At 38.5% G+C, this 17500-nt stretch overlaps 1 protein-coding gene across 7 annotated transcripts in view; it reads right to left on the bottom strand.

Moving 5' to 3' along the window:
- The window catches only part of SOX5 (SRY-box transcription factor 5), a gene marked incomplete at both ends in the record, with an annotated part of 299845 nt that overhangs the window by 252379 nt on the left and 29966 nt on the right, over positions 1 to 17500 (bottom strand). For 3 of the 7 annotated variants that reach the window (XM_080364051.1, XM_080364049.1, XM_080364050.1), the window contains one exon: positions 9725 to 9956. In XM_080364051.1, coding sequence (XP_080220177.1) covers positions 9725 to 9956 — 232 coding nt within the window. Of the gene's footprint in view, positions 1 to 9724; positions 9957 to 17500 lie in introns of those variants that run through there. The other 4 variants (XM_080364054.1, XM_080364052.1, XM_080364053.1 and 1 more) reach the window with 2 other exon arrangements.

Raw genomic sequence — 17500 nt, forward strand, 5'->3', positions numbered from 1 at the left:
GTAGAAGTTGTCTAACTACAGATTTCTAAACTATGGGGATCAACAGCCAAGTTTATCACCCTAAGCTCCAGCTGCAACCTAATGAAGAAAAACAGGCACTTCTAGGGTGTGATTTTTCTGACCAACTTGGAAGCTATGTTAGGACAAAGTGAATCACACTTTCCTATTCCCTATTTACTTCCATTAACCATAAAGTTAAACCTAAAGTTACTAGCTTACGTCTGGACATACACTTTGGAAACATTTAGTCTGACCAGTCTTCAGCCTTGAATCCTCACCTCAAAAGTGACATTGTGATTGAAATGACATTGCATCATGTGTTAGTGACCACACTTATGCTAACTTTCTTCCTATACGAGAGAAAGCCAAAATGATCTCTAACTGCACCAACTGTAATCAACAGAAATTTACTATTGAGACTGCTGTCGTATACCATAAAAAAAAAACAACACATAGATTTAACTGAAAATTATACAAAACACTAACTCTCTCCTACAGGGTCCTACATCCCTGAAGATCTGCATTTGTATTTGGTTGTTTTCTGGAGACCCACAGATATTGGATGCTAGGCAGCTAGATGCTAACCTCAGAGGTTGCTACTGCCTTTGAAAATAGATGGGCCCAAACCTGAGGAACACTCATGATTACAGCTGCAGCAGTTCAAATTGAAAAGAATGAGAAAGAAGGGAGACTCACTTATTGTTCCAGAGATGAAACACACTTTAAATTCAATCTGAAAATCAACACAGAGGAGGGTCTGAAGCACAGATATTTTGTATTGTTTCTGGCTAGCAATATTAATAAGCAACGCAAGCTTCCACTTCTGACACAACTTAGTATACAGATACACATACAAACTACTGCAGTAATTCAGACTCAAGATGTCAGAAGGGTTTTACCTTTTGCTATACTATTTCTTATTTTGTGTCATCAAACTCCAATCCTACAAAAATCTATGTGCAAAAGGAGTTATAGTCAGTGACCTCTCCTTCCCTCCTCCTTGCTACCATCAGCATTAGGTTCCAATCAACCAGATTATTTTGCAGGAACAGGGTCATAAGCTAAGCATTCTGGGGCAGGAATGTTTCTTTTTTCTGTCTCTATAAAAATAAATCATGCTTTGGGTACAATATAAATAAAGATAATAATAGTCTGATGTTAGGTTTTATTGGTCTATGTTTTGGACAATCTATATAATTTGCCTGTTGCCCACGTAAACTACAAAAAGTTAATCTTTATAGCCCTTTTTTTCCTTGGGGTGGATTTAGTTTTAAAAGCACCAAAAAAATATGCTGAAGCAGACTGTTCATGCATAATGACACTCTTGTTTACACTGCTCTGGCAAAAATTATCCTTACTTAAACTGGGCACAAATTCCATGTCCATTGGTTCATCTAGTGATGCTAAATTCACAGGATTCCTTGAGTCTACTTCTCCTCTGTAAAGGGGAAAAATGCCTTATCTGGTCACACAACTGTACCTAAACCGGAAAGAGAAACAAAGAACTTAAGAGTGTCAAAGCAAATCTGGAAATGAGGCCAGCCAAACTATTTGGGCAAGTTTGCTACCCCAGACATAAAGGACTCTTTTTACTTGAGAAAGTTTGTTTCCTCCATTTCATTGTCTTGAAACACCATGGAACATTGGTTGGTTCAGAAACATCACAGCATGCCAGTCGTCTCCCAGAGGGAAGTTGCTGCACATGTCTTAGGAATTAACCCACCTATGTCAGATGCCCATACTTAAGTAAACACATATTGAAATGTGGAGTCTGTTTTACCATGTGTCCCTCTCCAGCCATGAATCTCTAGAGGAAATTAATAAGCCCCTTTATTATAGTGGAGAAGGTGGTGATATTTCACTGATACACTCAAGACAAGAAGCAGCAGTTAGCTCCATGAAAGAAAGAAAAAAACAAAACAAAACACCAGGACACTTTAAATGCTAGCGACTGCCTGAAGCCACATTTTCCTTACTACTCCAGCCGCCATTACTTTTGGTGAATCTGCAAAAGCATTACCAGTGGCAAGAGAAGTCAGAGAAAGAAAGCTGGCCTTGCCACAGCCTAACCCAACTTAAATTTGTATAATGTGAGAAAACGTACTTAAAGAAACAGGGTGAAAAATGATGCAGCATTTCACTCAGCCATTAAAAGGACAGAAAAGAAAGAAAAGCTTCAAATTGTCACTGCAGTGGGTAACATCCTAACTATGGACTCAAATATTTGATAGTGAGAGAAAAGACTGTAAAACGTGACTGTGCGTACTGAGCGTGGCAGAAGATTCTGGCACTTCTAGGAGCCAGAGCTGATTACCACATATATTCCTTGCAACCCTGAAATTCAAGAAACCATGACCAATACTTCACAATGTGTTTCAGTTTTGTTATATCTCTACTGAAAGTAGAGCTGCATATCAAACCACAACTATCTTCTAGTTTACTGACATTCTGTCCAAGCAAATAGCACAATGCTTTCTTTTACTGTGCAATGTTTTCATATGAGCTATTTCCTAAAAGGCTTTAGAATGGATTAAATAATAAAAATTACTAAGTTAAATATGACTACAAGCAGAGGCAGAAAATGGGCAAGGCAGAAAAAGGTTTTCAGAGGGCAACTGCAAGCACTGATAGTGATGGAGTTATGTTATTCATGTAAAGCTGGAAATAGAAAAAAAGGCTTTCTCACCTGCAATTAAAAGAAAGGCCACACCAGCTGCTCAGAGGAAGTCAGGTGGATATGAAAAGTGTATGGAGCAGACAAAAAGCACATGAGGAAACTGCTCTGGAAGTTCTAACATGAATGGACAACTACTGAAGCAAAAATGAGTCAAGGTAGTGTGCAAAAGTAGAAGTCTGCACTACACAGGGGGCAAAATATAATCCACTTAGACTCCCCCATGCCTTGCCCTGAGGTGTGTGTCAGATAAGAATACAAAAGCCTCGTATGCTGCTCTCTATTCTGATAGTAGTTACACTGCCAGCCCAAGGCCACAAAATTCTTCACAGTGCAGAAGATTGGCCAAAGGAGACAACCTCATAGTTTGAAAGCAAAAGTATGAAAACTTAATGACCTTTATGTTGTCTTCTCCTTCCAGAACCATGGAGAACTAGGTGTTTAACTGGCAGCAGAGTCTCTGCCTCACTACAATATCGTAAGGATTCACTACCGTCAAAGAAAAGGCAGCATTTCAGAATACATTTGTGCAGAGTGCCACAGGTGATGGGCCTGGACTGGAGAAAGTATACGAAGTCCACAGCTACTGTTTGACTTCTGGTAGGATGGAGATACCACAGATCCTACCTATGTTATGCCTCACCTAGGGACTGACTGTTGAAAGCAAAAGCTCTTCAAGAAGTAGGAACATTTAAACGTACTTTCCTTACATTGCTGCTATAAACCGATCTTGCAGTCCTGCTAGGGCTTTCTCCATACCCAATGCACTATTTCCAGTGAAAACATACAAACCTCAGTGAAACTACCTGGCAGATCTCAGCAAGTGTGTGTAATCCCAAACTGAGCTACTTAGTAAAAGCAGTCTGGACTGAGATACTAATTTGGAATGAAACCACTGTGTCTATTGTGGAAGTCCTGGGGCAGATTGCTTAGAAAGATGACCAATTTTTTTTTCTTCTAGGGCTTACATATTTTTTCAATAGTGCACTTAATAGTTCTTTTCTCTTCATTGCAAGAGAGACCATCTGGTTCAAGTATTCCTACTGACTGTGGGGTTTATGGTTTTACCTACCTTTTTTCCTATGGAATTATTCAGCTTTTCAATTACATTCTACTAGTATTTATGCAAGAAGCTTAAATGAAGATATTTTCCAGTATGAAGTCAATGAATTGATTCCTAGGCATATAATCACTTGCAAACAATGGATACATACAGTTCCCAGCACTTCTATAAAACAAAGGTGTTTACTTTTCTGTTGATTATTTTCTGCTTAACTGCATTCAAATGAATCCATTAAAAACGTGACTGCTTCACAGTAAGACGATCTTCAGCAAAAACAAACAACTGCTGTTTCCACTTCTCTTCATGGCCTTTAAAATCTACAGTCATCTGCACCCTGTATTTCAGGCAATTTACAGACGATAAATCTGGTCTTGATTTGTTAATTTATTGTTTTAAATGTGGTTCTAACCCTCCTGCTCGGAGAAAAAAAAATGTTTTCCTACTTTATTACTTATTTATTGTCCCCTAACCAACATTTGGATCTTTCAGAGTCTGATCAAAACACCAGCAGGTCATCTCAAATTTCAGCCAGTCTTTCTGCCCATTGACTACAACTGGAATGATATATCCACTCTGGTTCCCCATGGCCACAAGTAAGCAAAACTCATTGGATTAAGAGAGTGCAAAACAAACCAAGAGAACCTCCATAACCTAGCGTGCTGCTCCAGAATTGCACTGTGGCTTTGACCCCCTGCCTCACCTGAAGAGTGAAAACATTTTTGTTTGTTTGCCTGCCCTGTCTAGGACCTGCACAACATGTAGTTTTCAAGTCATTGCTAAATACTGTAAGCACTAGGTACTTACATAGACAGACAGGATTGGAGGGCCAGGAGAAAACAGACCGTGACAAGGAGGACAGGCAGGTAAAAACTTAAATGGAAGGTATTTTGTCAGGCAGATACAAGAGGTATCAAAGCTTTTTCTGGCTCCATCTCCACTTGTTCTCAAGGACTGCAGCGAGTTTTCTGGGATCTGGACTTAGACGATGCAGTAGGCAACTTCTACAGCTCTTTGATGGGTCCTGGCTGATTTCTCTTTACTTTTCCTAAGAGCCTGTAGAGTCATTCTCTGAAATGGTGCAAGTGTAAAGATTGGAAAGATCAAACTCTGATACAAACCTGAAATTATATTTGTGGAAAGTGCTTTCATGCGCTACTTTTGTGATGACATTTACAATACATTGTTTGTAACAATGCCATTTCATCATCTCATAAATATCAATTTACCAATAAGAGAGGAATGGAAGAACATCAAAAAAAGACAAATGAAAACTTACCACCGTTTCTGTTTTGTTTTAATTGATCTAGTCTTGTTCAGATAAGCCTGTCTATCTCTTACAAAAACAACAGTTTATAGTTTAAACTGTGAAATTGTGTGTGTGTATGTGTGTGTGTGTGTGTGTGTGTGTGTGTTGTAATTATGGTGCCTGCTAACAATTTCATACTGCCACATTGCACATATGGCTTCCAAGCTAGCTTTATCTGAATCTTTGTGAATCTATTCTCCGTGCTATTAAACTGAGCACATTCCACATCGTTCAAAAGTAATTACACTTTTGTCTAGAGTGTAGGAGACTGCTCTCCCCAAACAATGAAATTCTCATTATTAGAGCTGGCACAATAACGGCACTGGTGTTCACAACACTGTGCATTGTACCATCACAATAACTTATCCTCAGCTTGATGCACAAAGGTATACTGGAAATTAAAATTTCTCTAAAACCACAACGTTTTTTTTTTGTTGGTTTTGTTTTGTTTTGTTTTAATAGGCATTCTTTAGCTCAGTATAATTAGAGTCCTATTTGACTTTTTAAAAAGCTATATGCATTCAGATTGCCATTCTCTTTGCAACTTCTGAATAGTAGCTAAGTGCTCCAGCCACACACTGTTCTGATCCAATACTATTCACATGCTGATGACCCCAGACCCATAGGTGAAGTGCAGGCCAGGATGTACGTGATAAGAGAATTTAAATGCAGCATTAAACAACTTTTTATTTTGGACTAGTGGAGGAAAAGCATGAAGCAATGCGTCACTAAGCTCTTTGACCAGAAGTACTGTTATACTTTATATGACCAAAATTTCTTAATATTATTCCCAAGTTACAGAGGAATAACTTCTTTCACCATAGAAATGAAACATTTTTTATTGTAAAACCATTAACCTATTTAACAGTGCACTGTAGTATTACCTATCAATTTAAAGCACTGCTGACAATGAATTCTGAATCTTACTGAAAATGCAGGACAAACGTGGGCTGGCAGCGCAGTCACGGAGTTTGGAACAACTGGACAGTGGCAAAATTACACCTCATCAGTTTGACCTTTTGGTCAGAACTTTGTTTTTGTTGTGGTTTTGTTTTTGTTTTTTTAAATCTCATCCAACATTTGACTGATATTCTACAGTTAAGAAGAACAGTGACATTTGACCACAGTATACCGTGCTCGTGGTATACTTCAGTCAGTGCTTTCAGCCTTGAAATCTCTTATTTTCAGAGATTAGCACACAGAAACTGCTGGTGAGATCAGCAGCACTGAGAGGTGGCAAAAGCAACACGGTAAGGCAGACAAATAGAAACAAATAAAATAAACCCTCTTAACTTAGATGAGCTAACAACTATCTCTGCTATCCAAATATTGTAGCCTTAATAGGCTTCTTCAAAAGAGGTATCGACTGATACTATCACCCTCAAGTATTTTCCCGGTAAGCTTATGGTCCGCTATGAATGTCCTAAGGGGATCCACGGATATATTCCAGGCCACATAATTTGCCTTGTATTATCCTTCTGAGCTTTTTGGTTAAGTCGGATAAATTATTGTTTCTTTTCCTATCAGTGGAAGAGCTTTCTTTCTTACAATGAGTATCTAATTTCTTTTATCAAGAGGAGGGGAGTTTGGGATAGAGTTGCCCCTGACTTTCACAGAACCACAGAATGGTTGAGGTTGGAATGGACCTCTGGAGATCATCTGGTCCAACGTCCTGCTCAAGCAGGGCCACCTAGAGCCAGTTGCCCAGGACCATGTCCAGACAGCTTTTGAATATATCCAAGGATCCTAGGATGTCCCAGCTGGCAGAACTTGTAAAATGAAACACAGCTGGAAATAACCTATGAAAGAGAGGGTCAATTAGCAACTAGAAAAGTGAGGCCAAGAAATTGATTCTCAAGGTTGAAATTGTTTTCCTAACTGTCCCTTCATGACTCAGTGCTGAGAGGCAGAATATGAGGAGACAAGGACAGCTGCAGGGACAAGAGGAATTCAGCTACACAGCCTACTGATGACACAAGGCTGTATAATTCCATACCTTTTCCAGATCCCTTGGCTGTGGCTTTCTTCTGCTGAGATTGTTCCTGAGGCTAAATGGGTGTTGCACATGTAAGCTAACACAGAAATATCTCTCTGGATCTACACTATCTCTACGTAAGAAACCCTCTGGAGGAGAGTCTTAGCCAGCAACCACACACAAAGCAGTACAGTTTAAGAGGGGGGCAGCAGCATGATGTATTACGTGACTTCAGACCAGTTTTACATCTGATCCTGTCTTACTGGACATTGGAGAGACCTGTAAAGGTGTCCCTTGCTAAGGACAGCATGCAGCTGGAAAATGAATACTCCATAGTCACTGGCAGACTCAGTTAGTAGGTGCAGTCGTATAGCTGACAAGCTATTAAGAAGTGTGAAGCACACTGCTGGAGCTTTATCAATAAAGCTGCATTGGACTGCACTGTGTGGTGGTGTGTACACATGTGCATGAACCTGGATTTGCTTCCTAGAGACCATAAGATAGCACAGAATGTCAATTCAAACAGTACAAAACTGACCTCTGTAACGCTATCAAAGTGCATATACCCTTTTGGAATGACTTTCATAACTGCTAATCAATTACTGAAGTAACCAAGAAGGTAGCCTAGCACTAGGTTCAGTTACTTCCTTCTTATAACTACATACCACAACAGCAGAGGGAATGATTACGTATATTTTACTCATTTACACTGATCACTTCCTTCTTTCTGAAGACACATAGGCTACACTCTTTCTGACCTACCTGGATGTTGATTTTTACAAGATACTCCTCACTAAAAGAGAGATATTACCAAAATGCCGCATTCATACCATCTGGCAATTTTCTTAAATATGTATGAAGACAAAACCAGTCCCTACAACCCCCCCCAAACATGCTTCAAATAAGCCCAGAGCATCTTACTACTACAGCAAAACTGTCTAAAACATGCAAGAATTCAGTATGTTGTATTATAAAGAGACAGAACACACTGTTTTGACATCACAGTAAATACAGCCTTCATAGCAGAAAGTCACACTAGATGATCAGCTAATCTTCTCGGTCTTAAAAACTGTACATGAATAAAGCAGTTAGTTAAAATCAATTATGGAGCAGTTAAGCGTTTCAGTGAGGTGTAGTTAAAATACTCCTGCTGGCCTCCTTAGAAGACAATGAGTTTTTCTTTCATCAGAGTCTGATTCTACACTACTGGTGTCATCACAAGTTTACCTATTGAATTAAATGTTGTCAGGAACAATCCCTTATCTTGAAAACACACACACACACTCTCTTAAAACAGGCCAAAATACAGCAAAGCGCATATAGCAGTTACATACTCTAATATCCTATTGGCTGGAACTGTATACTAATAAATTGCATCTCCATACGATAAAGGATGAGAAGTAAACAAACTAGAAAAAGACAACGACATGTTTGCCCATGAGTAATTTTTTCCAATGACGTTTTTTCTTCATTTAAAGTTGCAATAAGCCAAAGTAAAATTAAATATTCCAAACCACTGTTAGAACTTAAACATTAGACCAAAAAGGAAGGAATCAGTGAGTTATTTTTTCTAGGAGAGAAACTTCAGTGAATATCCAGTGACTTGGTCCTATGCGAAATAATAATCCCTAAGGCTTTTTACTTAGGGCTTGTTACATATGCATAATGAGCTGTAAGGGCTTAAATACCACTATGGAGCTGTTGCAGGCTTTTATGAGAATATGCCATCACCCTTTTTGCAAGGCCTTTTTAAAAGCCTTCAAATATGCAGGTCCACTCATTATCTTCACTTAAAAGTGAAACTGCCAGTGCCCTTGTCAAAGTGGGAGACTAACAGAAAAGTTGCAGTCAATTTGTAAACAGGCAAAAGCTGCGTGAGTGTGTTCACAAGAGACAGCTCTGTCGAGGTACCCAAGTCCTGGGGTTTCCATGCCTTTTCCCTGCACCTTTCAACCTTTGTAACATCATATTACAGCACTCTGCCTGAAGGGCCCAAACACATCACGTTATAATCCTGACACTACAATACTAGTGAGGAACATGGCATTGTTTTTGTTCTTCTTATTTGTCTGCTTCTAGATAAAGTCAGTTCTGGACTCCCAGTGGGCTGCTAAATGTAATGAATGAAGGGCACTGTGTCATTTGTAAAGTGCACAAAAAGGTGGAAATTCACAAGTGAAGAAGTGGGAGGCTGATTTAATTCACTAAGCACTGCAAACTTTCTTGTAGGTACCTGTAGCATGTGAAATTCACATCACACGTCATTTTTTAAAACCAGCAAAATCCGAAGTTGCTTTTTTTGACCCTTTATACAGACTTCCATGCTTTACTATTGCATAAACTTGGCATTGGGGTGATACTTCAGACACCACACCAAATATGACTCTCACAGTATTCCAAAACCATTTACTGTTTGCTGAACACATACACTTCAAATTCACATCACTGTCGCTAAAAAATTTTAGCACCCTAAATGCCAGCAGGCAAAGGTGAGGAAAAGCGGAGTTTGCACTGCGAGCGATTTAGCATCTATAGTAGAGGGTAAAGGCAGTCCAGCTAGGTCAAAGCTTTCACATTATTGTAGCATGTTCTGTACGTGTAACTGTGCATTGTATGCTCCATAAAGTACAGATCTGGATGCCAAACTACTGTAGAGGCAGAATTCAAAGAATGGATGTAAGTACAATAGACCATTAGCAAACCTACCATTGTGTTGTGCTGAGAAGTGGGAGTCCTATGGTCACAGTTCTCTTGCGTCAGCAGAGAAACTGGCTGAAATTCCTCAGAGTGAGGCTTGTTGGGAAAACTCACATGCAAGGGAAGGTGAAAGGCTGGGAGCCCGTCACTCTCCTCTTCTCCCACTTTCTGTCTGCTTGTCACCATGGCTACCTCTCCATCTGCTTCCCCATACGGAGAGGCTGGTCGCTTGGAAGACATCCTGGAAGGAACAAAAGAGGAGAAAATAATGAAACCTCCAAATAAATCCTTAATACCGTCATTGTGTGGTTAGGGGCCATTGTAACAGAAATGCCTTTTTTGTGCTGGCAGAGAGCAGGAAACCATCCAAATACCACTGCAAAGCATACACAATTGGGAACAATGGCCAAGCAGGTAGCAACAGAACAGTGGCTTGTTTGTTGTGAGAATAATACACTAATATAGCACTCTCTTGCATTCTGGCTTCTTAAACATGAAAATTCACCTAAGAAGGCTGTATAATGAAATGCAATTCCTTTAAAAAAATACCCATCTGGTTTTGCATTTGCAAGAGACTGTAAGAAGATAGAATGTCTCCCAATACAAGCTATTGTCAACTTAGCTTTTCAGGAATAATCACTTGCATGTATTTAACCGTAACTGATTAAAAAAAATTTAAAAAAAGAAAAAAAAAAAAAGAAAGTAAAATAAAATAACTTGCTAGCAAGCCAAAACGTCTGTGTTGTGTTTATAAAACTTCACTCATGTGAACAACAGAGTGTTATAGTCATGTTGCAAGAATCTTTTCAGGTTTGCAGGTCTGGAATAGTTATGCAATTAAATATCTGACATTAATAATTTACGCTTTTTGAGAACACAGATTCAGATTTGTACTAAATGGACAAAGATTTGCTATGAAGATACTCTATAGTTTCTGCCTATAGTGAGATCAGGAAAAAAAAAAACATGTAAATGCCATTAACATCTATATCTTCATAAAAAAGGATACAGAAGGAAGGTACATAGAGCACATATTGTAAAAATCACACATAAATCTTGACTTAAAATTCAGGCCCACATTCCAAATTTTTTGAGACTGCCTGATAATACTGTTCTGATAGCATGTATGTATCTTTAACTTTTAGAAGGACTGAAAGAATCCTTATTTCATTGGAAAATCCAGTTTTCATCCAAACCAGGAACTACTGAAAACCCTACAGGACCATCTGAACCCAGAATACTTCCAGCTTGGTCTTCAAAACAGAGGGGTCCAGTGAACTATTAAAATGCAGACAACTTCTGGGGTTAATTACAGCAACATTGTTCATGAAAATCAGGGTATGTGCATGGATGGCGTAATGGGCTAAGCAAGGGCATCTGTAATAAGGAGTGGAATGAGAAGTAAGAAATCCGATGGGCATAGTCAAAAGAAGAAAAGGAAGAAAAAAGAGAAATATTTCATGGCAAATAGGAAGTTATGAACAAGGAAACTGAAGACTATTGTACGTAAATTTGAAAAGATGGGCTGAAGTAATACGGATCCTCCTCAAAAATCTAGTATTTATGATTCTAATTACCCCATTTTGATTTTCCACTTCACAGTTAAAGGACTGAATTTCAAAAGCCCAGCAGCCTCTTGAACCATGTGTGGGGCTGCTGTGAGGTGGAGCATGTCCATACGATTTGGCATATTGAGCACGAAATGGTTCTTAGCAGCAGTCAACTGGGTCTGAAAACAAACAGTGACTTTAAACAGCCCTTTGTTAGGACTTATTTTGTTTCTAATGATCTCATTTTGAGCTTTGCCTCCTGAGCCAAGTTGGATTACACTAGGTTAAAAAAAAAAAATTAAAAAAAAAAATCAACCAACCTCAAAACCTTATAAAAAAACCTCAGAGAAAAAAAATCCCTATGAGAACCTGTACTCAGCTGCACATCGCCTGTTCTGAACACCACCTATTGCCTGCACAGAGAGAAGCAATCTGTATTTTCTATTAATGTTTGACTTAGTCCAACAGACTAACACTTCATACATCCTACCTGAATTCTGTCTTCTAGGCTTTCCCACCTACGTGTCTGCAGCAAAGCATATGGATAAAGACAGAGATCACCAGATAGACTCTTATCTGGCAGTTTTCTACTAGCCTGCTGAAATCTGCATTTTGCAGCTATGTTTGATATGACAGATCCCAAGCTTTTCTTCTGCAGAAACCATGCAACTCCCTTCCTGAAGTTAATGTGAATTATTCATATTCTGCATTGCACCACACCAAGATACATATTTGCTATTGATTCCAAGTGTAACATTGTGGTTACTCATTTCAACACTGCCTTAATAAAAGTTTGGGTTTTTACAAAATTTCTCCTTCTGAAAATTAGCACTAAGCACTTGTCTCAGTTTTTGCAAACAAAAAGGGAGGGACACAAAATCATTAGTCAATTATTCTGTAGGAACGTTGCACACTATAGAACATTTACATTTGATGACTGAAAATATTCAGTCTCCACTACGATTCACTTTGACAATAAAATATAGAGAGGATACCTTGCTTTGTATTGATGACTTGTATAATACACTCTATACCCAAATTGTGTTTAAAACTCCTACTGCTCTTAAGCCAGACTAACCCAGATTCTGTGTTCAAGTAAAGATCTTCTGCTAACTTTATAAGTGAATAGATGGTTTCCTCTACTGTGTTTAGTTAGCGTGCTGCAGATCACCATCACCTTCTGCTTGTCACTGTTCCCAACACGGATGATCTCATTTTCTGCTGGGAATTTATAAAAATAGGCAAGGAAGGCAATAGAGGTGATGACCTCAATACACTAGCAATAACAGAGATTATGATGTTTGTGATCTAAACCAAAAACCTACAGGTGGGACCATAGGCCAGTCTACAGTGACTAACTGGAGAGGGAAGGAGAAACTTATTCCTCCCTCATGCAGCTCTTAAAAGTTCCCATTTAAATTACAAGCCACATGCCCATCACAGTGCTAGAAGGCTAACAAATTAGTAAAATGGCTAAAGCAGTGAAGTTGAGGATTTAATCCGCTTTAGTCTTCCAAGTGAGTACGACACACAAAGAAATAGATGGACAACCCTAGGTAAGGGTCACACAGCTCAGACGATGACTGCAATTCTTTTTCAGGTAGCTCTGTCTGTAGCCAACACAAGTTAGGTATAATCTGGCTTTCCAGAAATTTCATCATCCCTTTCAACACCACGTCACAGTTTCACAGAAAATACTTACTCCTTATGAACACCTGGGAAATTTTCACAAGAAAATGCAATATTTTAATAAATAAATCAATCTGTATCTCCTTTTGGAAATGTCTTCCCAAAGAACAGTAACTATCAAAGGCGATAGGAGAAAAGGATCAAATCATTGAGAGGTTTAGGAGCAGAAAACAACATGATACAACATAAATGCATTCACAAATAGTCTTTTGTTATTTCTACAGCTTTATTGGTCCCTTTTCTGAATCTGTAATGCGCCAAAACCCTGTATCCTTGAATTTGCTTTTCTTCATACATCTTCATTTTCCTCCTGAGCTACCACTAGGTCTAAACAGATGCCGTATCTGAGATGCAAGTTCCTATTAAAAACAATAAGGGAAACAGCTAAATTCTGAGTAACAATGTTATCTGAAACTGAGCTCTTTTAAACAGATCTAGGTCTAATGAGGGACTGGAATTATCCCATCTTAACAAAGGACTGCAAACATCCTGGGTCTACCCTCAATGATAACAGCTTACATGACTTCGAGATCTTTTCCTCAAACTAGTTTAAACTCAGAAGGGTTTTCAATTACACCCAATTGAAATAAGGTTTACAATGAGAGAGGAAACATCAGTTTCCTCAAGTATCAACTTATGGATAGGATTTAAAAAAAAAAACAAACAACAAAACCGCAAGATAAAACTCTCCGAAAAGTAGTAATATGGTGGACCAGATTCTGAGTATAAAAGGGTGTCTCCACAGATGAAATCTGTTGCAACTTTAGGCCTGAAAGATGAGTTGAATTTTCAATTGTCATTAATCACTTCTACTGAATACCAATAGCTAAATAGTAAGTTTTCAGACAACTTACATCTGCAAAGTTCAGACACAGTGGGACACAGGCAGTACTCAGCCCACTTTAGAGACACACTGCAGTTATGAAAGGTATCCCCATACCTGATTTTTATCAGGGCTTAGCATGGAACTGAAGATTTAGTTCTGGTGAGGAAATAAAATATGACTCTATTTCTTGTAAAGGGACTATTTTTTTTTTCTGGTTTTGGAAAGGCTTCTTGATATGCATAAATTGCAGTAAAAAAATAGCCTTCTGTTAATTTTTCATTAAATCCATACTTTTCCTGGTAGCACTAATATTTTTTTTTCCAGGGAGGTAAAATCTCACTCTTCTAACTCACTCTTATCCCATAAATACTTCATGCAATTCATCTTACAATAGCTTCTCCACATATTTCTTTACTCTCCTTCAATATACAACAGACTCTTTGTAGGCTTAAACTGATACCCTGTGTCTATTGATCTCAGCGGGTTTGGACCGACTTCAGCATGGCTGGATTTTCTCACTGCAGAGAGTAAGAGCTGCGCCGCATCCATGTGAATTGTTTCCTCATTTCATCTACAAGTATTGTTCTACCCAAATAATTTCAGGCTACCAAATAACATTAGTTTGTTTGTTTGTTTTTCCCTTTACTTCAGTGCCTCACAAAAGTGATCTTTCCACAGTTCTGTTTTTTTCCAGAACCTCATTTAAATGTCCCCACTACATTTCCAGTTGTTCATTGGTTTTGGTTCATTTCACACCCAACCCAAATCTGAAATAGTATTCAAGGAGATAGTGCCCTCTAGCACACAACCAGCATCCATCCCAATTTGATTGCTCATGCCATAAAATTTCATAAATTTTATGTCATAAAACTCTAATCTTGTTACATTAAGGAAAATACCTCAGAAGCATTTCAGATACCCACAAAAGCTTTTGGAGAAATGGCTTATCCACGTCTTCAAAAGTGACACACACAGATGTGTCAGGAGAAAAAGATATGAGGCCATAAATCTTAACTTGTTGGGACTTAATTAAGGGATTCATCAATCATTACACAGCTCACCCCATACACATACAGGCAAAATCCCGTCAGCTGCCACAACCTACAGCAATCTACAGGTTAAAAACTCCCAAAGTCCCTCTGCTCTGACTATTTATAAATGACTTTGTATAATCTAGCATTAAGACCTGTAATTATAAAACAGCATTAAAACAGGCCTGCATAGTTATGGATAATTATAGTTGGTACACTTTTTAAAGAAATAAAAAGCTTTTCCATTCAAACACAGGCTTTGCCTTCTTGACAGCTCCAAGTCCACAGGATGTAGAGATGATGTAAATTGTATGTCAAATTTTTGACTGAGCAAGACCTTCTTTTTCCCCCCTTTATCAAGAGAGGCATTGTTGTTTTCTCGCCATAACTAGGCGTGACAGCGCCTGACTGGAGTCGCATAGCCAGTTTCTGAATCGGCATGAAAATGTTCACCTCTTGAGTTTCTCTGGCAGCTACAAACCAAGCCTTTCTCATGGGGAGAGTTTAAGCCACTTGGCCCCGCACACCAGAGATGGGCACGGAGCTGCGTTCCGAAGAGACACAGGAGGACAAGACAAGCAGATCTGATCTTCCACCAGCAGCGTGGAGGGTCGTTCCAGCTACCAACAGCACCAGGAATTTACTCACTAACACAGCCCGATTCCAAAACAAATGCTATACGCTGAACGACTACCGTGAACCTCAGTGGGATTCAGTCTGACTCTCGTCCTGATCTGCAGAGATGTGTCCCCCTAATTAAAATACGTTGGAAATCTGCAGACTCTGCTTTTCCACTGAAAATACTTATGATTACAGGCAGCAGCAATATTACATACATGTACATCTAATGTGTAATCATACACACATACACATATATGCACAGACACAAGCTTATCCAAAATGTCAGCAATACATCTGCCTCATCTCTGATGGTGTCTAGTACTAGTAAAACTGTTTGTATTCCCAGGTTTATTGAATCTCTCTACAGACAGCAGACAAGCAAAAGGCACTAGTTAATACTAATGACTGTTTCCATTCCGTTTTGGCCCCAAATTCATTCATTATTTATGTACACTGAATAACTAGTACCTTTAAAAAACCCCACAACTCTGTTCATTTTGACAGGATTACTTGTGTAATAAGGTATTACTCAACATGAGTAAGGGTGGCAGACTCCGACACTCTGTCCCACTGGGAACTGCAAGCCCGACTTGTTTCTACACATACCACTAAAAACAGACTTTGCTTGGCAATGTCTTTGAGTCATTTACAGCCTGGTTTGGAATTCTTTACTGAAGTAATTTTACAATTAAAAAAAAAAAAGCAAACATCTCTAATCTGCTAATCAATACAAATGTGCATGAAACGTGCTCTCATCTGTCACTCACACTGAGATGGAATAATCTGTTAATTATTACTTTCTAGGATCATATCAATCAGCCATCTTAAAATGCACATATGCTACAAATAAGTCATATTATCCAAAAAGGGTTTTGGTGAACAAGACACTTTTGTTAACACAAACCAAGATTGCTATGGCATAACCTGTGCAATACTTCTGTGCAGCTATTACTATAAGCTGCCACGAGTAATCCTATGGTTAAGGCCACCCAATAATTTCCATTTCACCCAGCACACTTTCTCCATTTTGCTTTCCAGAGTCCCTCCTCGTATGGTGTTACTTCGACCATTTTTTTCAGTCCACCAGTTTAGAAGATTCTGAATGTAAAGTGGGCAGGGAATATGCTATCCCTTATCTATTTTAAAGTATGCATTTTCAAGTAAAGTAAAGTATAAGCAGCTTGGCTGTTAAACACAATATTCCACATATTGTGGAAACTGTTTTTTGAGAAATGGTACTGTTCAAAATTCCAGTGGTAAATGGTTTCATTTTGACAAGTTCTGAAACCCTCAAATAAGAAAGTTGTTACAGTGTCTTCCAATAAAATGTTAATAAAAATCTTGTAAAATTTTTCTTTTTTTATTAGAAAAAAAAAAAATTAAAAACTTCTTGTAAACTCTGTGCTCTCAACATATTCTTGCATTTGCAATGAATTTATGCATGAAAAACCACTGCAAAATCAAGTCTAGGAAAAACACGTTATAAAAAAACAGCTAATGTTGAGTGTTCTTAAAGCGTGTTACGTAAAGATTTTTCACTGGTCTTTCGAAGCAGGTAACTGGAAAAGATTCTTTGTGCCTGGCTAAGTTGATCAGTTAAACACCCTAGCCCCAAACAAACCAACCTTCAACCAAAACAGAATTTGTAAGGTGATAAAGGAACTCCTATCAATATACTACATTCTATTACTGTATTCTATTACTACCGCTATTAGTAGCCAATTCTTTTGTAGATCTCGCATGGGACTTTGCCTTATTGTCCCTATTTTGTACAGTAACTAGTAGGTGTTAAGCAGGAACGCTTAGTGATTTACCCAGACACACACATTTAAAATCGGCTTTAGCATGAGAACTCATATCCTGTTTTCATTTGGTACCTGTCAACTTCATAAGCCTTTTGTTTTCCACTAGTCTGTACATCAACTAGAAGAGCCAAAAAACTAATAGTATGTTTACAAACCAGAAACTACAGGATCAGATTTTACTTCTGTGGAAAAGTACGTTTCTAAAAGAGCAAACTTCAAAACATGGATTTATTTTTTTTTTTTGGAGAACTTCGCAAAACCAG

This window comes from Nesoenas mayeri (assembly GCF_963082525.1).
Source record: "Nesoenas mayeri genome assembly, chromosome: 1".
In the NCBI taxonomy this organism is placed as follows: domain Eukaryota; kingdom Metazoa; phylum Chordata; class Aves; order Columbiformes; family Columbidae; genus Nesoenas; species Nesoenas mayeri.